Source organism: Limulus polyphemus, unplaced genomic scaffold, assembly GCF_000517525.1.
Source record: "Limulus polyphemus unplaced genomic scaffold, Limulus_polyphemus-2.1.2 Scaffold615, whole genome shotgun sequence".
In the NCBI taxonomy this organism is placed as follows: Eukaryota; Metazoa; Arthropoda; class Merostomata; order Xiphosura; family Limulidae; genus Limulus; species Limulus polyphemus.
Genome location: NW_013666225.1, coordinates 147468 through 172543, shown reverse-complemented (window position 1 = coordinate 172543; position 25076 = coordinate 147468). Strand labels below are relative to the sequence as shown.

Sequence of the window (25076 nt, the reverse complement as noted above, 5' to 3'; positions counted from 1 at the left end):
GAGTAAACATTACAATGCTTTCATATGCAGAATATCTAATTTTTTTATTAAGTCTTAAGGTTTTTAAAGCAATGTTTCTCTCATGCATTTTTTTTCTCTTCACATCTTGCCTATCTATCATGCAAAGGAATTTTCATTTTAAGATTAAAAATACTTTTATGCATCAGAAAATTTTGAAATTTCACATGCAAAATATTTATAATGTCTGGATAATTACCAAACATTTCTTAAGAAAAAAACTTTATATTTTATCTGTTATTTTCAGTAATCAATCTCTGTACAGGTTCGATAAATTTGACTGATCTCACAACCACCATAAAAAATTTGGAAATAAACATAAATTATGCCTCTTTCATTCTAGAATGAATACAAATTATAACATGAAAACAAAAATGTTTAGACAAAATAGCTTAAATCTCATAACATTATACATATTTATTTTTTTTATTATATTGACCTTTCACTCGTGCCTGGCTAGCAATACAAAAGTTACAGTGACATGGGTCACGTGCACTCATGTTACCCTATGAAATAACATAAAGGTAACTTTTGGTCTGTACAAAGTAACTTGTCTTGGCTGTGTTGTAGTCGACTAGTGTTTTGTAAAATACAGTCACAAATACAATTATTATACATTATGTATGTATATAGATTATTGCTATTTTGAAATAAGTTCTGAAAGTTATTTTTCCTAATACATAGAACAGTAAATAAAGAAGTAAAGCAAACAGTGATCTCTTCTAGTTACAACCTTTATACTCGGTTGATGCTTGATGTAGGTTGCTAAGCCTTTAAAAATTTTGCACGAGGAGGATACGAAACAAAATATTTTTTTTAGGTTTTATATATACTTTTGAATAACCAAAAAATAATAAATTACTACACTACTACCATAGAATTCTACTATAATTTATCAAGCTTAGTAACTAAGCTGTATTTGGGAATTAAAAAAATATGAAATTTTAAGCATACTAAAGACACAACCTACCTCATTGAAATTTTGACTCAAAAGAAAGAAATGGTGGAAGGAATGTTAAAAAGGCTGAGAAAACCAATATGTGTACATTCTGAGCTTCCGATTGATTATTCATGTCATATATAGAAGTAAGTGTATATAAGGGAGCATTTTCAAAATTGGAAAGAGATGAATGGGGTGCCACTGTATGTGATTTATTATGTGAGCAATATCTTAAGAAATAGAAAAGATAAGACCTTCTTATTTTATATTATAGCTTGGTCAGTATCTGTAATTTGAGTTTCTAATTTGTATGAAACTATAGACATAGTATTTTGACTTCATAAACATATCATTTGAACCAGTGCTGCATTCAACATACCATGTGACACACAAAAATCGATGTCACACCTTATGAGAATAATTTGATACTAATGCAGTGATTTATCACCATGGATCCAAGCTATAGTGCCTAAAGTGACATGTTTAACAACTATTTTATGAAAGTTGAAAATCTTACACAACTGTGTATTTATATAAGGATAATAACAGGATAGCAATAAGCCCCAAAATATACAAGGATAGTCCATATCAAAGCCTTCAAAGCTAAAACTATGGCTATTTTCAGTGTCAGTGGCTATTTTCTTAACAAAGATGAGCAAAGAATTTACAATCACAGCAATCTCATTTGACCACACACCTCTGAAGTCTTTCAATGCAGCAACATGTTCTTTAATATCACAATCTGTGACCAGAGGAAGGTTTGTGGAATGTTGGTTAAGATGTATAGTCCTAAGACTGACCTCATTGCCCTTTCTAGAGGCTTCTGGCTATGGAAATTGCAATGTTGGACAGTAGGGTGTAGCCATAACTATAAAATTGAGTATGATTTGCAATGGATAAGTGGTACCAAGGGTTAGTACAGGATCTTGAATGTCATTCTTGCAAACACAATAACTGTCAGTGCTAGGGGATAGGTTATTTCTAAGTACATCAACATATAGTTCCAAAATGAATACTCACCTCCACACAGGGAATAGTTTACACATTCTGCCAAAGAGTTTTGTAAGCCATCAGCCTTGTGAAAATCCCACCTAATCTTATGTGAAACCACATTAATTTGTGCTACTGTCTGACATCATCATGCAGTAGAATGCTCCACCAATAGGAGTGCAACACCCTTCCATGTTTAGTGACTCCATCTACATTCTCGCTCATGAATTTCTGTTCTTTTCCTCAACGATGTAGTGCACTGACGTGTTTTGAATTTGCTGAGATTTGTGACTGTTTTCATTATTTCACTGGATTGAGTTTAATTATAGACACTGATGGTCAAGTGGAGGTGTATATATAATACAGTGCCATCCTCTCATTGCTAGCCTGGGGCTGATACAGACTGACAGTAGAGCTCAGGTGAAAACAATGTATACACCTGTGATGTATCACTCATATACCCTACACCTACAGCAGGAATGGACCCATAGTAACTGATAGTTGAGTACAGTTTTATATAAGTATACATACAGACATGTTTTTGTACAGTGCCCTCCTCCCACAGCTAGTGTGGGGCCTATGGAGACTGAAAATAGAGGAGGTGTACATAGATACTTATCATAAGTGCCCTTCTCCCACAGCTGGTCAAAACCCATCGAGTCTGATGATAGAAAAGGTGAGCACATAAAGTATGGTCTGAAGGAGTCTCAACTTTGCTACATATATTGACTGTCTGACAGCTTGTTTGCAAGAACTTAGACAGCCATATACCTATTCCTTCCCTTCTTACAACACAATAATGGCATTTTTTTTCCCTCTTTCATTCTCATACACAGGCAAAGGATATACCCTGATTGAGATTAGATGTGGTGTCCCACCCCATGGGCTTCCTTTGAAACTTTCTGAAGGAAGCTCATCTAGGTAATCTTTCCACTGAAAGATTGTAACTCTGTGCTGTATTTGGAACAATCTTATAACTTACTTTACTTGATTAAAGCTACCTCAAGTTTTAATGTTTATCCGTATCTTTTACACCAGAAACTATTGTTCTTTGCTTCTTTTTTTTTTTTTCTTGATATAACAGAACTCCATGAATACATAGACTTTTGTTTAAAAATTTCTATATGAATGACACATTTCAAGCTTCATATAAACCACTATTTTGTCCAAACTGTATGCAGAAACAGTGTGGTATATCTTAACATGTATAAGGAGAGCTTTGAGACTACTGTAACTGCTGGACAATTATAAAGTTGAGAGATTTCTAGCTACATGGAGCTTTGTGGCTACTGTATCTGCTGGAATATTTTATGATTAATACAAAATTAAAGATATTGTTACTTCACAGTTTTTTTCAAATTACTGTAAGTTTCAGGTATAACGTTTGTTTAACTGATTAAAGATTTTGCCATGCCTTTCTTTAGTTTCAAAATGCTCTTACCTTCTCTCACACTTCAGCTTTATCCCGACAGAAGTTTCACTTCTCTGCCCATCTAAACATTGGTATGAATTGTACTTTCTTCAGACTTATACCTCACTATATCACCCATAGCGATTTTAATCTTGTGACTCTCTCTCTCTACCTACATCAATGCACCCTCTATACCAAATCCATACGTAAGCTCCCTGTTGTTACTTCTCATTCACTTTTTCTTGACTGCAGAAAGTACAACAGTGGTCTTATGTGATTATTGTGGGTTTCTCTTCAGTGTTATTACTATGTTTTGACATTTTCTTTTATACCTGTTCTAGTGGGTCTTGAGTTTATTTTCTAGTCTCTTTATTTTTACTTTAAAAAAATTTCGAGACATTTTTCGAATGTGAATACACATGTTCACGTCTCAGACATGGAGTTGCCTGATGCTCCTCCCATACCACTTTATGAGTCTGATGTTACCCAGGCATTGCAGATGGGGTCATCTTCCACAGAGGACATACAGTTTCTCATACGCAGAGAAGTAGAGTCTTACATGCAGTCTGGTGTTTTTTCTCCTGTTGGTTCTGAGGCTGAGTTTGCGGAGATTCAAGGGTGAGAATTTAGACTCTATATTCCCAGCATCTTCTTTTGCTCAGACAGCTAATCATGAGCCTTGGACAGACATTCCACCTCCTACTCCCTTTTTACAATTAGTACATCAAGTTTGCAACATTTTGAGTATTTCTCCTGTAGCTTATGAAACTTTTCCTTCTTTATGGGGGAAAATCAATCATCTGATTATTTGGTCCTTCCTCCTTCACTAGACATTGCTGTGCATGCAAGGAGATTTGCTGATCATTCGAGAGAGGGTGCTGCTATGCCTTATCCTTCTCATTTATTCGATCAGCATGCCTTGGCTTTCCATCGCCTGGAGAACCCTTATTTGGACTCTCAGAGGTTAGATTCTCTTCTTCCTATTTGGGGCTCTGGACAAGATGCCACGTTTCACCTTGATCAATCTCAGTTTCCAGAATTCATCTGTCACTTACAACAGTTTTGCATTTTTTATCATCTTTGCAACTGTTGTCCACAGCTTATCACAGATCTCTTGCAAATTTTGGATGATCATAATCAGGTCAGGTTATCAGCTTCTGCTCTCTCCTTGGTATCTTGGTTGATTTGTTGTTGGGATCTTTTGGGGAGAGATGCCTTGCTAGAGGGAGCTCACCTTCCTGCATTGGCTCTTAGAGATCTCAGAGAAGCTCCTTTTCTCAGACAGTCTATATTTGCTGGTATTCCTAATCCCGTGGAATTTTGATTAAATGTGACCCATCTCCACTCTTCCCTTTCTACCCTGGCTTCTCAACTGTCCCAAAGGTCTTCTACAGGAGAGTTTCCAGCATCTTCCATTCGAGTTTCCAAACCTCTGGCTTTTGTGCAATGATCCATTGGAAAATAAGGGTGATTCTGACCTAACCAGCAGGTATCCTCCACTAGGGTGAAGTGCAGACTATGGCATTGGTGACTACCTTATTGGAACAGGTACTGTAAGGTCTTGACTCAAAGGGTTCATTTCAGTATGGGAGACCTTCACTATATATTAGTGGGTCATTCAAGTTCTCAGGAGAGAATTGGTCATTCAGTTAATGTCTCCTCCTCCTCCATTGTCTCTCATACCGGTTGGCTTTCCACTTCCCAAGGACCTTCTCTCATCTAGCCATTGAATTCAAGCCATCCAGAATCTTCTGCACAAAACAGTCATAGTGAGTTGACTCCTCTCTTGAGGGTTTTTAATCACAACTGTTTGTAGTACCAAAAAAGATGGGTGAATGGTAATCTGTCATCAACCTTTCTCATCTCAATCACTTCCTTCAGCCTCCTTGGTTTACATTGGACTTGTTTTTGCCCTTTCAGTGGCTCTTTTCACCCGGTCTATAGAGGACAAAATTCGATGTCGCAAATGCCTACCTTCATATTCCGGTCAAGAAGTCTTCATGGTGGTATCTCCATTTCTTGCACAATGAACAGTTTTTTGAGATTTGTGTGCTTCCACTTGGCCTTGCATTGGCCCTTTCATTTTTTGCTGGATAGTAAGATTTTTTTCACATCATCTTACTCATTGGGCATTCATATTCATCATTACGTGGAAGACTGGCTTATTGTTGCTCCTTCCTGCCATTTGGCAGAACTTCACACTCAAACTCTGTTATCAGAAGCTGTGAGAGCTGGGTTTCTTATCAAAAAGGAAAAACGTATTTTTACTCCCACACAGTATTTCCTCCATGTAGGTGTGTTTTTCAGTTCTAGATTAAGTCAGGCCCAACCTTCTCCTTTATGCCTTCAGGCCATGGAATGGGTAGTCCTTCAAATACAGTTGTCTCCTTCTCCACCAGCACATGCAGATCTATCTCATTTTGGAATGTGTCCATCCTTGGAATCACTCATTCCTTTAGGCTGGGCTCACATGGAGGCCCTTCAGTGGTCTTTACAAGACCAATGGACCAGATGCACTGGATTGTCAGGTAGTCCTGTCGGATTCCAGTTTACAAGATCTTGGCTAATTGTTGGACAAGGACAACACTAAAGTTGGTGTCCTCTACCACCCCCACATCCAGAGATACATCTTTACACATATGCTTTTCTCCAGGGCTGGGGCGCTTGTAATGAGAGGGTCTCGAATTGTTGGGAGGGAAGGTGGTAATGCTTTACTCAGATAATTCCACAGTTGTCTCATACATTTCAAAGCAAGCAATGGAACACTCACTCCAGATATTTTTGCTTTCAAACATTGGATCTTCTGTTATAGGCACACAAACATCAGATTGTTCTCCTTGCTAGTCATATTCCAGGATAATGAATTTAGTGGCCGACCAGTTATCTTATCCCAACAGAGCTCTTCCCACAGAATGGATGCTTTATCCTCAGCATTTTCGTCTGATCTGTTCTTGTCTCAAAACATCTGAGATCAAGGCTTTTGTCACACATTGGAATGCTCAGCTCTCATCTTTCTGGTCTGTTGTACCTCACCTTCTGGCTTTGGGCATAGGTGCTCTCAGACAGGATTGGGAGGGGTCTTCATTTTTATGCATTCCCTCTGATTTGTGTATTATTCGAGGTTCTTGCTCCACATCCTGTTGAATTCTTCTGATGGCAACACATTGGTCAGATTAACCTTGGTTTCCACTCCTCCATTATCTTCAGGAATTTCAACCTTTTCCCCTTCCTCTCTGGCCATCTCTCTTACATCAGCCTTGGTCAGACATTTTTCATCTGGCAGTCAGTGTTCTTTGACTTCAAACCTGGCTTTTATGCGGTCCATCACACAACATCTGGGATTGACTTCTTGGATGGTGTCCTTTTTTAACATGGTCCTTGCAGCATTCATCTTTGGAAGTTTAGCAATGGAAATGGTTTACTTATCATCAGTAGTCTCTGAGACATAGGTTTAACCCTTCTTGTGCCACATGTCTCTCCATTTTGACAAAGGTTTAGTGCCTTTGTCTATTGCCCTGTATAAGGCTGCTTTATGGGCTACCTTTTGTTTTTCTAAGAGAAGAAAAGTGTATAAGTCCCCAGTTTTGTCATTACTTTGGAAATATTTTTCAGTTATTCATGCTCGTTGTCCTTTCCAGGTTCCTAATTGGGATATCACAGTGGTTCTCATGCCTTATCTTATCCATCTTTTGAACCTTTGGGTCATGTTCACTGTATCACCTTTCACTTAAGGCTTATTTTCTTCTGTTATTGGCTAGTGGGCATTGATGTTCAGAGTGTTTGTACTTCATGTTCACGGGACTCTACCAATTCACTTATATTATGTTGTATCCAGACAGGTCTTTTCTATTCAAAACTTCAGCAGCTAGAGAATGAGATAAGGCTTTCTTTCCTATTTATCTCCTCTCCATTTCACATTTTTATGACCTCTATCCCACATCTGGATTGTCTTTTATATTCTGTTCAGGCTCTCTGATGTTATGTTACATGCACTGAAGTGTTTCAGGCTCACGTCACCATTTGTTTATACCTTGGGATCCTACTGTCTCACGTGACTTATCCTCTGTCACTTTTACAGGTTGGTTCAGTTGGTTCATATGGCTTACTCTGGACTTTAATTGGGAGAGCATAGACATCTTCTCATCTTATCAAGTCGACATGTCCCTGACAGCTCGGTTTTGTCACCCACTAAAGGAAATTGTACAGGCTGGTATGTAGACCACACCTAACACCTTCATATCACACTATTTACATGACTTAGTGTTTTCCTCCTTTGATGAGTTTTACCAACCTCCCCATCCCATGGCTATTCTCCATGCCCTGACTCGATTGTGACAGTAGTGAGTGACTTCATTTCTTCTGCATTATTCTATTCATTTTCAGGGACATCTTATCATTATCATTTGGATCCCACTCAGTGGCAAGTATTGCCTGATCAGGTATGCTTTATCCAAATCCACAGTACCTACCAGCAGACTAATAAATAAAATTCCTGGAAGCAATGAGCTCTGTTGAGATGGGATGTTCCATAAGAACACCTTGGCATTTTCTGGGAGGTACACAATTATTCAGTACCAGACATAACATACAATACTGTACCATCACTCAATGACTATCCTGAGTAAAATATAAAGGGATTTGCCCATTCCTGCTGAATTCCTAGATTTGCTTTTGAAAATAGGGAACTTCATTCACCTATTGCATTGTCTAAGGAGCATCATTCCTCAGGACTTCCCAATGCAAATTCTTCCTCCATTTCTCCATAGTAGAGCACGGGAGTCCTAACAACTCCAAGATTCCAGTCACTGGAGTGGTGTATAGAGGTCTATTCCTCCTGAGTGTTGTTTGAGCACTTTATTCCACTCACAGAGAAGAGGGCAAAGCTGGATACTCTCCCAACCATAACCCTGGATGGTTTTCGCAGATCTCTGGTGGAAGTAGGACCAGCCTATGTGGGAGCCTCCTCATAATTCCAGTACAGAGATGACACTTTGCTATCCGGTTGTGTTGAGAGTGTCCATTCTTTTTGGTCATTATATTACTTTTCATGATCATGGAAGAGGGTCCTCAACTCCTTGTAATTCTGTATGTTCAGTTTGTTGCGTTTAGTGCTTCTTCAAGTTAGGGGGAAAGCTTGTCCACTTGGGTGTTGCTTACCTTCTCTTTGTAATTCTGGTGGCTCACATGCAATATTCTGTAACTTTCAGGTTGAGTTCCTTGGCCCGTAATTCCAAGTTCAGTTTGTTACATTTTATGCTTCTTCAGGTTGGGGTGAGGGTTTGTCCACTTTTGTGTTCTTTGCCTTCTCTTGATAACTCAGTTGCTTTGGCATACAACATTTTGTAACTTTCTGGTTGGGTTCTCTTAATATCATATTACTATAATTTAATTATATCACACTGTGACCCCCATGCCTTAGCCACTACACCTTGGATCTAGCTTTGGGTCCACAGCCCTATAATTCCTAGGACGAGTCATGAGACCTCATCTGCATGGTTTAGGTCTGGACGACTCTTGTGAGCATCTACAATATTTTCAGTTCAGTCATGTCTGGTATTGTAGGAGAAATCCAATTTGGAATAGATGCCCCTCATTGCATGTTTCTTTTCACAATGTTATGGTTTTGACACTGTGTCCAATTGGCCTGTACCCCCCATGTTTTATATTTCATTTTATGCGAGCAAAGAGCATACATGTTCCAGAAGTAGTGAGGATCCCAATAGTGTGCTATACTATATCTCAATTTGTACACCTGTTTTTTGTGTGGATCTTACCCTCTCTGGCCCCTCCACCTTATCAGTGTGGCATTCTAGCTAAAGTGTGAGTGAAGGTGTGTTTTGGAAGTTTTACCTTTTTCTATCCCAAAAATGTATTTCCGATAACATTTACCTCATCTCATACTATCCCACCTTTCCTCCACACAATGGCCAGTGTTCAGATCTGATAATTTTGCCTGTCTCGAAAAAGTGAATAACAAGTAATAATGGGGGAACTTATATACAGGTCTAGTATAAAGGGCACAATGACGTAGGTGGAGAGAGTCACAAAATTAAAATTGCTATAGGTGATAAAGTGAGGTATAATTCATACCAATGCTTATATGAGCAGAGAAGAGAAACTTCTGTCAGGATAAAGCTAAAGTGAGAGTGGAGGTAAGTATTATTGGAAATACATTTTTGGTATAGGAAAATGTAAACTCTCATATCTCTAACATGAAACTTATACTTTCTAAAATACTTTTTAAAATGTTTCAGTGGCCTCATTCTATTCTGTAATTTCTAGTAAACCCACCTCTTAGATCTCACATCTAAGAATTTTTGGTGTTTTATTATTAGTATTTCAATAGTAGTAGCTTAGCTCTTCGATAACTATTAATGACAATATAACTTTTATTTATTTTATTTGAGAATAACCATTTAGTTTCTGAATAAATTGTTGGTTCTAAAACTGAAGCTATTAAATTTTTAAATATTTTCCCCAGGTACAACAGGTTAGTTTGAATCAGGTTTTGAATCAACAGGCCTATGTATTGTTTTATATAAAAACATCAAGGGAAATCAAGGTATGAATGTCTTATATATTAACATATGTACTCTTTTGAATTAACTTTTAGGTTAGGTGCAATATACATTTTTTCATTTTGTTAAAGAACTTATTTAATCTCTTTTTACTACAAATTCCACACATAATTAAAACCTTTTTCCACATTTTAAAAACATGTATTCCATATGGTATTAATATATGATCTTTAGCAGTATTATTAGTAGTAGTTACACTGTCAGTGAAAAATATTTTATATAAATGTTGTATATTCTGTCTCTAATGCTATCCTTTAAGAAGTAAATAGTTATTAAGAACTTATGAACAGAGCAAGGTAACTATGTATGTCAGAACATCATAATAATTTAAAAAATACTAAGTTAATGAAGACAACTTTGTATGACACACTGACTAGAAGCATTTGTTGTCTGATATCAATACACCAGAAAACTTAAAAACTTTAATGAGATTTTTTGGGTACTGTTGCTATCAATGATGTTTTTGGTCATAATTTATTTGGTATGTAGTTAATCTCAAATCAATGTACTGATCAAATAATGCAAAATAATTTTTATATATGTAACATTAATAGAAATATTTATTTTGAACATGACAACCAATAAGATTATCTAAGGTAAAAAGAGAATGAATGAAATAGGTTATTATATTAACTGCTGTGTTTGACAAACTTTTTGAGCATTTCATTATACTATCTAATCAAAATTTGAAGACTATGATCACTTGTTTTTCTGTTGTGTAATAGTAAATATTTTTCATCCAGAAGCCACACTCAGCTTGTTTATTGAATCACAGTTTATTAACAACTGTCGAGCATTCCACACATGGTAAGTTTTTGAAGTTCAAGATTTTCAAACTCTTAACAAAATAGTATCTTTGTAGTTTTTGTTTTCGTTTATCAATGTTTTCTAATTTTTTTATAACAATAATTAAAACTTATCTAAGAAAAAGAAATAAACCTTTTTTTAATATGTATGAATACTTAAACTGAAATATATTAACAAATTAAGAAAAACATTAAGTTTATCGTGCAGTTAATATGTTGTGTTATGAATAATGAACTTAGTGTCTGTCAGGCCAAGTATAGTCCAGTGGTTAGTTTGAGAATTAGCTCTCTCAATATAGGTTGGTCCCATTTATACTAATATTGTTGTAATACTATAACTTTTAATACAGTGTGTGTATCTTCACAAAATTTGGCAGACTTTTATTACATATTACAATTAATTTGTCAACAAAAAATCAGTTTTTCTAATGAAGTATTTTTATTAAAGATTTGTCCATGAATATATCGAGTATTTGTTTTGAATAGTCTATGTACAAAGTGATTTTCATGTTCAGATTAAAAATACTTTTCTCCATCTCAAATATCTCAAATTTGATTTCTGTATTCTCTAAAACCTCCTAAATACATTTCAAATGTTTGTTTTCACTAAAACTTTATATTTTATCTGTTATTTTCTCTATCCTAACTTTATACAATGTACATCAATTTGCCCCACCTTGTAACCACCAAAAAAAAATCTAAATAAATCTAGGTTACCCTTTTTTTATTTTTAGAATGACTTCTAATTGTAACATGAAGCTACAATCGTTTATCCTAAGCAGCTTTAAACTCATAACAGTGTACATCTATTTATAATTAAATTTTACTGATTTATTGCCCTCTGAACTGTGCCTAACAACTATTTGCACCATTATAAGTAATAAATCACTTGGGGAATGTGGAGGTCATGTAACACTATCAAATTACGTTACCCATGAGCTGCCTCTTGAAACATTTTTATTATAGTATTATTATCTATTTTACCTACTCTAACTGTAATTAACCTAAAGAGATCCCTATTTTTACATTTTAGTTACTTTGATAATAATAAATAAAGAATAAACATAAAAAAACAAGAAATAAAGTACTTACCTGAATCTTATTTTTATCTTGCTGTCAATTGTCGATGACACTTAACCCTTCTTTTTTATACTAATGGTAGTAATGCACCAAAGAACATAGACTAATAATATGAAAAAAGTACACAATTTCCCCTAACTCTCACAATTTTTCTGGCTTTCTAACTATGCAACAAGAGCTGTTACAAATTCATCCAAGCAAGTCATTATCATTCCTGTGGGAACAAAGCTTGTACTAAATTGACAAATTTACAGCGACAGCAAAATTGACAAATCTCTGTTCAGAAAATAACGTTATACAATATGTCATTTGATTGATGAAAACCTTGACTTTCTATTGGTTATAGATAATATAGAATTAAATGTAAGAGAGAAATATTAACAAATCTCGAAAGAGGGATGTGACAGGTGGGTGTGGCAACAGGGGTCTGATTTTCTATTTGATAGCTCTGTAACAAAACAAAATTGGAGGCTATAAAAATTATGATTTGTCTGAGCAATGATGATTTTATAGTGAATAATTTACATTAATTTCATACTTATTTGAGGGGTGATGGATAAAATAGAGAAGATGCATAGAGAAAATATGTCACACTCGGGAAAATTCAGGAATTTTTAAAATATTACCATATAAAATTAAGAACTTAAAACTTATATACTATTAAAATATAGATTATGAGCTAGGATAATTTATGCTATACTAATTGGAATAACATAAATTAAAACTAGATTAATAAAATGTTGAATGTAAGTCACTAAAACTTCATGACATGCGGAGCAAAGGATGCCTGTCGCAATAGAGTTATAGATCTTTAGGTCTATTGTTTGTGTTCTGTTACCACCAAACAAAATAATTTATCCTCCAACGTTTGGGGCGGTGGATATTTTATAAGGGTGATGGCCAAATCCCACTATTTAGTCAGACAAGTGAAGCCCAGTAATTGACAGTTGGTGATGTTGACTAGCTACCTTTCCTCTAGTCATACCAGTTAATACCCTTTGAGTAGCTTTGCACAAATATCTGAAACCAAATTAATTTAATATTTGTCTTTCATATTGGAACTTTATACATTACAAGGATAAATAAAAACATAAGTGACTCTTCAGATTACTTGGCTGTTGTAGGAGCCATTGTTACAAATAATGAATATGATATTTTACATTTCAAACCAAGTATTCTACCCAATCTTTTGTGATAAAACACTCTCATGTTATATATTTATAATGCAATATGAGTAAGCTTTAATGTAGATGATGTATGTCATGCAAGAGTTAATGTTGATTTTTATATTAATAATGATATTGCATTACTATTTATTATTATGAATTTTGAAAATGTGACTAAACCTCTTTAGTTCAAATGTGTTGTTTTTTTACACAAACAGAATGTTTTACCTTTGTGGCTTCATCAGGGTTAACATACACAACTGTATGATAGTAAAATATTTGTTAACTTATGAAACTGCTTGTAATGTTCTATTTCTCGAGGCTGTCATAACGTGTGTCTAACAATGTATAAAATATTATTATTGTTTCAATAATTTATAATTTAACGAATATTATACTATCAGATAGTTGTGTATATTAACCATGATGAAGCTGCAAAGGGTAAAGGTTGGTTGAAATAAAAATATATTCTTTTATATTTATCTGAAGTGTAGAGTTTGTTTTTCTGAACTTTCACCTAAAATACATGATTTCTTATTGTATTATGTTCACAAAGTATTGAAAGTTTTATACTTTATGCATTTTCCAGATTATTTACTGAAGATTTTAAAACTTTTTAAAAAATATTTAGCAATTTTGAGGTAAAGTGGAAAAGTAAAAAAATATTAAAGAAGTATACAAAATTATATGTGTTCCCCATTCTGTAAGGGATATTCATATTATGTTTGAAGCCCATTTAATAGTTAAATGTTCTTATTCATGCATTAAATCATTATTTACTTCTAAACAATGAAGGAAATTTTATATTAATGACTGAAGATACTCAACAAATTGTTTGTTTTTTATGATTATGGAATATTTCTGATGATAAAATAAATACATTTTGAAACATTTGACCAGTTCATAATGATGTGTATTTCTATTAATCACTTTTTAATCTTAATGTTGAAGACTTGATAATACAAAAGTGAATTATGCTTACATTTTCTTAAAACTTCTGGAAATGTGCCCTTACCTTTTCCTCAATGCTGTACATCTCTTTCTCATTGCATTTTAAAAGTTTGATGCTAATGTTTTCTAATATTATTAGAAACCTTTACACTATAATAAATGTGCTTAAGTTGTAATCGTAATTTATAAGAAATCAGTTCCTGAGTTTATAAGTAAGCTGCCTGAGCTTGTAGTTTGGAACATTTTGCATTTGTAAAGTGTAATGGCTAATTTCAAAATTTAACTTATTGTTTCATGTAGTGTAGATTACTTTTATGAAGTATAAAACCAAAGTCTAAATTTGTGTGTATGTCATTAAAGTAACTCTAACTAATTTATTAAATTTCTGAACAATAAATTTTACTTGCTGGTTTCAAATGTAAATTACTTTAAATAGGAAACCACAATGTAATATTATTCAAATACATATATTTTAAATAGAAGAGTTTTATGTGTAAAGGCAGAATTTTTAAAAATTTGCAATTAAAAATGGTACTATCAAACATCGTTTAGAGCTGTGAGGATGAAGCACCTCATGGTTGTTTTACGTTATAAAAGACAGAGAATAAAATGTGTAGCAGTACTAGAGTCAGTTTAAACTTTTATTTGTGTACAATAAATCTTTTGTTCTTTTATTTCATCACTATGACTGATATTTTCTTACATACAGATAAGTACACTCACCAGTCACCTAGTAACTGTTCATCAAAATCATCCCGATTTGTGAAACAGCTTAGTGGACCCACTCTGAGCAATACTTCATCAACTGCTTCTGTGAATGATATTACAAATGGAACAACCTATACCAAAGAACCACTGCCTTTAACTCCACAACAGAAGAGGGAAAAAGATTCAATTGGTAGCCAAAAGCTGAACATCAGAAAGGATAAGAATCCAGGGGCATCAGATAGCAAACTTATTTCTCAAAAGATGACTGGATTAGTGCCTCATGCTGAAAACTCTTCTCAGTCTTTTGATAATGAGAAAAGTTGTGAAAACAGAAATAAACAAACAAAAATTCACAGCATTACTTCAAACTTTCCATCCAAATTTATTTCCAGTATTGAAAAAACACAAACACTTCCTGAAGACAAACTTCCTATAGAAAAAGAACGAAATAATGATGGGGTAAACTTTAATAAAAATAACTTTGAGTCAGAGATTTTGACACATAAGCCAGATTATCTACATACAGAGTCTTCCATTGGGGTGAAAGCTACATCATTATTGCACGTATCAAATGGTGGCCTCTATTCACCACCATTGACCTCTGGTTCAACCACAAACTGGGATGTTACAAATCAGCAGGATTTTTTACACAGATCAAAAGGAAATAGAGTAGTCACGGTTTGGAAAGATACCCTAAATGAATTGGAAACTTTAGCTGACAAACCAAGTGCTAATAACTGTGTGTCAGAAAAAGGAAAACTTGACAGTGGTCAGTTCTCCATTAGTGACTTGCCAAATGAAAATAAGGCCAATGTGAATTTCCACCACCAAACAGCTGAATCAAATTATCCCATCTCCATAAAGGATGTGAAAACCCTGGCTCAACACAACAATGAAAAAAGTAAAGAACTGTGTTTGAGGCTACTTACTCAAGATTTGAACGACAAACAACAGGATAAAGAGAAAGACAAAATTGGGGAATTTGAAAGTGTATGTAAAAGAAAATCTGAATCTAAAGGCAAATGTGAGCTTTATCATAGTTACATTAGTAAACATTGTGAGAATGACTTTCCAACATGTAGTAAAGAAGATACTCACTTATTGCATAAGAAGCATAAGAACAAGTGCTGCTTAGATTCAGAAGATATACATGGGTATCAGCAGGATGTTGACAGAAAACAAACAAATAAAATAAGCTACCACATTTTCACTGAACAGAGTGAACAAAGTAGTGAGGATAACAACTTCACCTGTTTGCATAGAGAGCAAAAAGTCAAAATATTTAGCAATGTTGATCTTTCTCAAAATGACAGAAATTTGCAAAGTGAAAGTAAATTGAGTCAATTTCCATTAACTGAAACATCTGAAAGACATATGAAACTAAACAGTAATCAGAACTTCCTAAAACAATCAAGCATCTACAATCATGAATGCACTGAATCTAACCATAGTCAAGAAAAGACTGATACAGAATACAGAATGTATTATACCTGTTTGAGCAAAAACCAACAGAATTATTGTAATATGCATAAAGAGTACCTGAAACAAGACAGTAGTACAAGTGACACTACAGCTTGTATTAAAACAACTGAAAGACGTAATGGGAGAAACCAGTCTCAAACAAACTCTAGTGAGAGTAATAATAGAACTAGAATTGAAACAGTTGATAAAAGTGAAAGTGGTTACAAGAAGAGTCAGTCTAGAGTAGATTCTAGTGACAATGAAAGTAATACCAATAATAAACCATCTGAAAAACACCAAAGTAATAAAATAGAAGCTAAAGTACACACTTATGACAGTGAGGGCAGTGAAAGAAGTCACAGCAACATCAGGAGGAAACAATCAAAGGAAGATTCTGTTACCACTGCTAGTAGTGGCAACGGAATTGATGAAAGATTTAGTAATAAACAAGGAAAAGTTAAGCAGTTTAGAATAAAATCTAGTGACATTAAAACAGGTGATAGTTATGAGGAACAGTGTATTGATGAAACTAAAGAAACTTTAGAAAAAGAAAAGAAAGAAACCATACAGTCTAATAACCAGAATGGTAAGTATAAAAATGACATTAAATTCAAAAATTAATAGAATGTTAGATTTAATTATTCTCAAGTTCTGAGGTGTTAAATTCATGAAAGTAATTAATTTGATAAAGTGAAAAATGTGATATTTTTTCTCTAGGCATTCCCTCTTCTCTAATGTATTCACCACCTCTTCAATAAGTACACCATTCACTTAAATTACTCATTATAAAATAGTCATCACTCAGGCAAAGCATAATTTTTATAGACTCCAATCTTGTTTGATTACAGCGCCATCAAATAGAAAATCAGACCCCTCTTGCCAAACTCACCTGTCACATCCCCTCTTTCAGGATTTGTTAACAGCTCTCTCTTACATTTAATTCTATAACCAATAGAAAGCCAAGGTTTTCATCTATCAAATGATGTATTGTATAACTTTATTTTCTGAACAGAGAATTTTAAATTTCTCTTTTAGTACAAACTTTGTTCCCACGAGAAAGATATCAACTAGCTTGGATGAATTTGTAACAGCTCTTGTTGCATAATTAGAAAGCCAGGAAAATTGTGATAGTACTGGGACATTGTCCACTTTTTGCATGTTATTAGTCTTTGTTCTTTGGTGCATTATTTAATTAAATAAAAGTTATTTAGTGCACTACTACCATTAGTATAAAAAAGTAGGGTTAATTGTCATCGACAGTCAATGGCAAAAAAAAGGTCCAGGTAAATACTTTATTTCTTGTTTTTCATGTGTATTCTTTATTTGTTAATAGTAAAATAACTAAAATGTAAAAATATGAATCTCTTTAGGTTAGTTAAGGTTAGAGTAGATAAAATAAATAATAATAATATAAAAAACTTTCACCAGACATACACTTGAGTAGCTCGGAGTAGCTTGTGGGTAATGTAGTTCATTAGCGTAACGTGAGCTCCACATTCCCCAAGTGATTTACAACTTATAATGACACAAACAGTAGTTAGACACAGTTCAAAGGGCAATAAGACAATAAAATTTAAGTATAAATAGATGTATACTGTTATGAGTTTATAGCTACTTAGGATAAACAAATGTGGTTTCAGGTTACAATTTAAATCCATTCTAGAAAGAAAAAAGGATAATTTAGATTTATTTTGATTTTGTTTCATGGTTATCAGATTAGTCAAATTGACCAACCTTGTATAGAGTTAGGGTACAGAAAATATAAGATAAAATATAAAGTTTTACTGAAAACAAATGTTTGAAATACATGTAGGAGGTTTTATAAATCATGCAGATGAATAAAAGTATTTTTAATTTTAACATGAAAATCACTTTGCACTTGGACTAGTAAAAAAAAAGGACTTGATATATTCACAGTCAAATGTTTTCTAGTTTATTATAAATACTTCACTAAATGATCTGATTTTTTGTATGTGAAATACTTGTAATGTTTATTGAAAGTCTGACAAATTTTGTGAAGATTCACTTACTATTTTAAAAGTTAGTAGTATCAGAAGTATAATAACTTTAAAAGAGTACAAAATGGTCATGCGGTCAGACAATTCAATCAAGCCCATGTAGAGAGAGTTAAACAACAAACTATTTGATTGGTTTGAAAAGGGGTATCCGGGTTTAGCATACTTCTTTGCTAGGTTAGTTGTGTGTTTTCACTTAGGCAAATTTAGGAATCCTCTTTAATATTTTTTTTGTATAAGGGTTCATATCCCTTTCTTTTAGAATCATTCAGTTTTTCTGCATGGTCTTGTTCTTTTACGTGTTATTGTGTTATTTCAGCACATTGGTATTACATACTTTTATGTGTCTATAATGCTCTGAATTATTACTTTTTTTTTGGTCTTCAATGGGTTGGAGCCAACATTCACAAGGGATGTTGTATGTGGTGTTTATGTGGTTTGATATATACTAATTGTGGTGTGTCTTCTGAATAATGTTCTAACATTATGCTCTTTGTATATCCCCTGTATATTTTTAGAGATATAACATAAGGAAATATAACTTTATCTTCAGTTTTCTTCCTGCCTAATCTTCATGTTTATGTTCTTTATCAAATGTGGATATCTACTGTTAAGCAGGATTATAGTTTTGTGTTTTTCTTTATTACAAGTCTTATTCATTCTGAAGTGTAGACAGTTTTTGAAGTCCATCTTTACAGTGTTGGATTAGTTTGATCAGGGTATCACCAGTACCTGTGGTTTTCCTGTATAGTATATGAGTTACGTGTGTTGCTAGCTATTACATCTATAAATAGGAATTTGTTATCTTCTATTTCTATGATGAATTGTATCATTGAATGCTATCTAATAAGGTGGTTCATGAATTTTACAGCTTTGTGTAGATTTTGTAATTCATAAATAAAATAATAACAACAACACAAAAAACCATAGATTGTAATCTCCACTGTAATGCAATTTTAACAGAAAAATTGCCTTCACGAACGTAGATACAACACAGTAATAATTCTGACAGCAGGCAAAAGTAGTACCACTATAATCATGAACAAACTGGAATATACCATCAAGCTCTAAACTCTAGTTGGAGATGACCATTACAAAATCAAGTTTAACCTAACACCTCAAGAAATACAAAAAAGAACTTAAAATGGAAACAATCAAAAAACTAACAGTACAACCACAGTACTATCACATACATCTATGGTCTGTGTAAGATTTACAAACAAGGTCACCCTTTCCACCTCATAGTCGACACCTCATAACTAGATACCTGATAGATATCACCATTAACTGGTAAAACATCCTCACATGCTAATAACTTAATCCACTTTGTAGAGCATATAAGAACAACAACAATAACCTCAAATAATCAAATGTATAAACTCTATATTTGTATCTCAAAGGGTAATACATTTGTTCTTATTGCAAATTTTCTTCTGTAGAGGCATTATACTAAAATGGTCAGTCCTGCTACTCACTGGTAAAGAGTGTCTCAAGAGTTGGTGGTGGGGGCTGCTGGCTTGTTTACCTTCTCTGTAGGCAAATAATCTCATATGACACTAGATAAATGTTTATGAAATCTGTACATTAGTCAATGTGATGATAATAAGGTAAACAAACATAATGAACAATACTTATAGTCAAACATAGTGATATTATATTTAGTTCAATGACAACAATTATTTTTTCTCATGAAACAAGATAACATTAAAAGAGTAAAATATAGCTGCTTGGACTGAAATTTTTAGTGTATGTTGCAACAGTATCATCAAGATAAATGAACACATGTCCCATTGTACAGGCTTGTATGTGCTAGTACCTGTCCTGGACAGTGAGACATCTTATTAATGTTTACCCCAGCACATTCACTTATTTTTCACATCAGTGAGAATGTGAATTTTTGTTTAGTAATATAGGTCTATGAAAAAGAAAGAAATTAATATATATTAGCAATTAATTAAACACTTAATTTGGTAATGCTTTTTTTTGTCACATTGAGAAGTTTTATTTACTGTTTACGTTAAACTACTCACACAAGATAAGATTTAAGTAACAAACCAGTAGTGTAAAGGCTAATAAATAGATTGATTCTCTATATCTTAGTGAATCGTTTGGAGAAAAACCTGAGTCAGCTTGGCCAGATCGTTTATGAAAGTACTAGATATAAGCAACAAGATTTGCAGAATGATGAGAGATGTGAGAAGGGAAAGGTGTGTATAATTGTTTAAAGATGTATATGTTGTGCATATATAACTGTTTTAAGATGTGCATGTTCTATGGGTATAATATGTTAAGATGAGTGTGTTGTGTTCATGATCTTTGGTAACAATTTCAATATCCAGTTGCCATGCTGCTAGATTTCCTCATCACATATAACTGTACAAGTTAAAGACCAGATCTTCTTGTTGTGACTCTGATGAAGTTCAATGATTTACAAATAAAAATGGCATTCATATTTACTCCTTGAATTACAGTACAAGGCTTTCTGGTTGTAAAAGCATGCAAGGCAAAGCTTTTAGTGTTTTAACCCTTCTGCAATGGGTACCCCTCTAAATCCCTTTCTATGCCAGTCACTGAGTTTCATTCAAAATTTAATTAAACAACTTTACCAACAATGTACATTAGTGAAATTAACATTATAATGTATGTTATAATTCAAAGTTTTATGTTATCTAACTTTTAATTCCTTTGTTTCAAAAGAAACCTTTAAAAAAATACTTAAACTTCAGTTTTCTTGTCACATGACCCACAAGCTATGAAATATCTTGCCTTTTGCAGAAAACCCCAGTCCTGTAGATATATGTATAGACAATAAGTATGTTTACTTGACCTGTTGACACTTATGTTCCAAAGTTTTTTGACTGAGTTCCATTGTCACCAGAGATACGTTTTTCCAACCCCTAACAGGTACTATGTCCATCTTCTGTACATAGCCTTAGGATTTACAAGCTACATGTACTTATTTGATGCATGTGTTTATAATCATTTGAAAGAGCTCATTTTACACTATAATCCAACAATGGTTATTTTGAAATTGATGCTCAGTTGTCGATGCACTGATTATTGTTGGCTGTTTTTTCCACCATAGCACTTACAGTTGTTTCTTACCTAAATATGTTATATTTAGAGAGAAAGTTAAATTGCATTTAGGTTTTACTTTTATATCTTAGTTAATTATGTACCATTTATATTTTAAAATGCATAATTGAAAGTTTTAAACATTTCCTAAATTTACTTCACACATTGCCCTATTTCTCAAGGGTTATGATTTGTGCAATTGTAAGACAATTTTGCCGAAGGCTTGCACATCTCTGTTGAATGTACTGTAATACTCCCCGAGAGCACCGTTGACTTCTGTTGGTATGAATAATAAATGGTAAAGCATGGGAAAGAAAAATAAAACATTAAGAATTAAGTATGTGTGAAAAGGAAAATACCTGAAATTACAAATATCATCAAAAGAAGTTTTTTTTTACCATATTCTGCAAAATATTATAAAGTATGTACATTTTTTATTTCATAATTTTAAACATTTCATTGCACTGTATGTTGATGATAATAGCTACTGTTAAGATATGTAGAGAAAATAAAATATAAACATTTACCTTAAAAAACTTTTGATATTCATTTAGGAGGTTCTTGATGTTATACAAATATAACTTAAAAACTGTGAGATGAAGAATAGTATTTTTGTACGTAAAACATAAATCACCTTGCACTCAAACTTTTCGGAATCTGAGTGCAAATATATAGATAACATATTTTTAGTACAAAGACTTAAATTAAAATAATATCATTCTTTGTGTACAAGATACTTATAATCTTTAACAAAATCTTTTCATTTTTTGTGAGGATACGTTAAGAAATCTCAGAGTTACTCTATGTATTGTTGCACAAGTTTCTTTCCCCAGTCAGGCTCCTACAAATTGCAGGAGACCATTGCAAAAGGGTTAAAGAAGTAGATATTTGTAATGTTGAACTGTGAGTAAGAGTGTGGCATCCTATTCTATAATGTTGGGTAGGATGGGAGACAGATAAGCCCGACTGAGAAATGAAATTAAAAATACCCAGACTGATGACATATTGAATAAGAGCAAGAATAGATGTCGCAGTCCCAAAAGGGAAGCCTGACTGGTTGTATCTCAAAGTAGAATGAGGATGTGATGGTCTAACAAATAATGAGATGTTGCCAGCAGTAACCAGTCATTCGTGGAATGGTGTGTATGTGCACAGTATGATGGAATGAAGGGGATGAGAAAAAAAACAAACTTGTACAATATGGCAGAACCCATGTGAAGCCTATGCGAAACTGAAGGGAAAAACTTGGAACTGCAGTACCTGACCCTTGTGCACCATAAATGCCGAAAGTGGTGGGAGAATCTAAACATTGATATAAACAAGGAAGATCGATGACTGGACACCAATCTCTTGCAATAATTGCCGTGTTCTTGGGTTATTTAAGTGACAGCTGTTTACCTTTCTTTACTGTCTCCAATCAGCAACTAATAGCCAATTTTAAGGTAGCTGGCTTCTTTCTTGCTGGAATCATGCCTTCCCTTGCTTTTCCATTACTTCTCCTTCTCCCATTGTATGGATGGTTCTTTCTCTTCTGGGAATGTCGACATCACTCGAATCCTTTGTGCCTCTGGGACAAGAACACAAGTGATCCTTTTATTGGTCTTTAAGCAATCAAGGATCATACACATCTATTTACTGGTTTTCCCAGTTTCCTCAGTCAGGATTTTTCTTTGATCTCGAGGGGTTCTTAAGTTGGGACACTACTACTATTTTGGTTCTTCTACTGCCACCTTGTCCAGAGTTTCATTCTCTTCACAAATACCTTGCTTCAGGAATGGAGTGCATATACCAACAGTCAGTTTCCAGATTCTATGCATGGATGACGAAGGTTCCCTACACAATGTTTTCATCCTTCTTGCTCTTCAACTGGCAACACCTCATGGTCTAGGCTTCTTAAGGGGTAAATTGTTGGGTATCACTCTGGTGTCTTATATTTCTCATCAAAGAGGCATGTGGTCTAGGGCTCCTTATTTTCGAAATTTGGACCTCCTTTTTCGGGACTAGTTTTATCTTATCATCCTTCTAGCTTCCCATGTTCCATGGGTGATGTCTGTGGTAGCAGGTCCATTGTCTCAATCCACACTGATTCTCATGACAGAATATATGTTGTGTCACAAGTTTCTGTTGGATTGGCTCCATTTTATTGCATCTCTAATTGATGGGTTGCCCTCTAATTGAATCACCTAACTACTGGCAATTTGGTCTCCAGTACCTCATCTTTGGGCTTTGGCAATAGCTGCTTTACATCTGGAGAGGATAGGATTGCCTCTCTTAACCTTTTATCCACTTCATATGTTACCTAGGATAAGAAATATGATTTGTTCCAACCCATTGTCAAATCCTGTCGATAGCACCAGATTGACTGCTACACCCAGGTTTCTGCTTCTGCAGTCCCTTCTGGTGTGTCCAATTCTTCCACTTATTTTTAGGTTCTTGCTGTGGAGACAGACATGATCTGTTATGGTACGCCTGATTAACCAGAAGCTCAAACTTCTGGCATAGAGATTATGCTGTCTTTCATACTGCATTGGGGTTTAATTTCTAAGGTTGAAATGTATCTGTCTTAGTTTCTACTTAGTCCAAAAGACACTTTATCAATGGTAATGACATGCATATCAACAATGTTGTATTGAGAGGAGGTTAAACCCTTTTCAATGTGTGGTGTCAACCATAGCTCGTTTTTTTTATTTGGCTCTTTGGCAGAAGTTTTTGTTTCTTCCACAATTGCCACTATTTATGCCAGCTTTATCAACTATCATTCAGTTATCACGACTACATATTTTTTTTAATCCCTGGTATTATCTAGAGTCCTTACATCATTTTGGGTAACTGGTCCCAAATTATCATTCCAGTTACCTACCAGGTAGCCTACGGTTATGTGTTCTTTCTCTACACCTGTTTGTGACCTGACTCTTATAATCCATGTATCCCCTTTACCTGCAGGTTTATTTTTTGTGGCTGCTGACCTATGAACATCACTGGTTGAAGTGATTTGCATTGTTTGCTCACAGACCATTTTCTCATTCTCTCCGCATTCTCAGACCAGTTCTTTTTACCCAGCACTCTGTCTGACGGGAAATGGGTTCAGTCTTTTTTTTTCCAATTCATCTACTCACTCTTTCTCTCTATGTCCAATGAAATTTTGATCTTTGTCATGTTCAGTGAGGGTCTTGAAGGTTTTTGTTGCCTGCATTTATATTTTTAGAGGTACTAGACAACACTTTTTATCTGGGGCTCTTTTTGAAGGTGAGGTATCTTCTGTGAGTCACATCTCTTTAGCAGCCTGGTTGAATTGCCTGCTGGAGGTCATTGTGCAGACTGGTATGTGGACCTCCCCTAATACCTTTATCTCACAATGCTTGCCTGATCTGGCAGTACCTTCATTGGAGGATTTTTGCCTACTCCTGTAGCAATCTTAATCATTTCTGCTAGATTATACAGAGGTGTGAGTATATTTATTTCTACCTTTCAAGGTCCCTTACCTTGTTTTCACAGGATCCCACTCTGTGGCAAGTGTTGCCCAGACAGGTCTGCTTTTATCAAAACAATTACACACTAGCAACCACTATTTCTCTATAATTACTAAAAGCTGCAACAGGCTTTGTAGAAATGAGGTGTTCCATAACACCACTTAGGAGCTCCCTAGGCGGTATTACCATACTATGCTGGATTGCCACTAATGGACGATCATGAGTAAAGCTAAAGGGGATCCTGCCTGACCCTGCTGATCTTTGGTTTGAATAAATCAGGGTCAGTTTGCTTTTAAAAATTTAGATAATTTGGTTCACTTATTGCACTATTTCCAAAATACTGTTCCTCAGGACTTCCGAACGTGCATTACCCCCCTCCCTCCAGATTCTACTAGTGGAGCTAGGGT

At 34.3% G+C, this 25076-nt stretch overlaps 1 protein-coding gene across 6 annotated transcripts in view; it reads left to right on the top strand.

The window, feature by feature from the left end:
- Positions 1-25076, top strand: part of LOC106459482 (ubiquitin carboxyl-terminal hydrolase 36-like) — a 107534-nt gene that overhangs the window by 50782 nt on the left and 31676 nt on the right. For all 6 annotated transcript variants that reach the window (XM_022385981.1, XM_013919106.2, XM_022385979.1 and 3 more), the window contains 4 exons: positions 9841-9921; positions 10681-10744; positions 14650-16695; positions 20225-20331. In XM_022385981.1, coding sequence (XP_022241689.1) covers positions 9841-9921; positions 10681-10744; positions 14650-16695; positions 20225-20331 — 2298 coding nt within the window. The remainder of the gene's footprint in view (positions 1-9840; positions 9922-10680; positions 10745-14649; positions 16696-20224; positions 20332-25076) is intronic.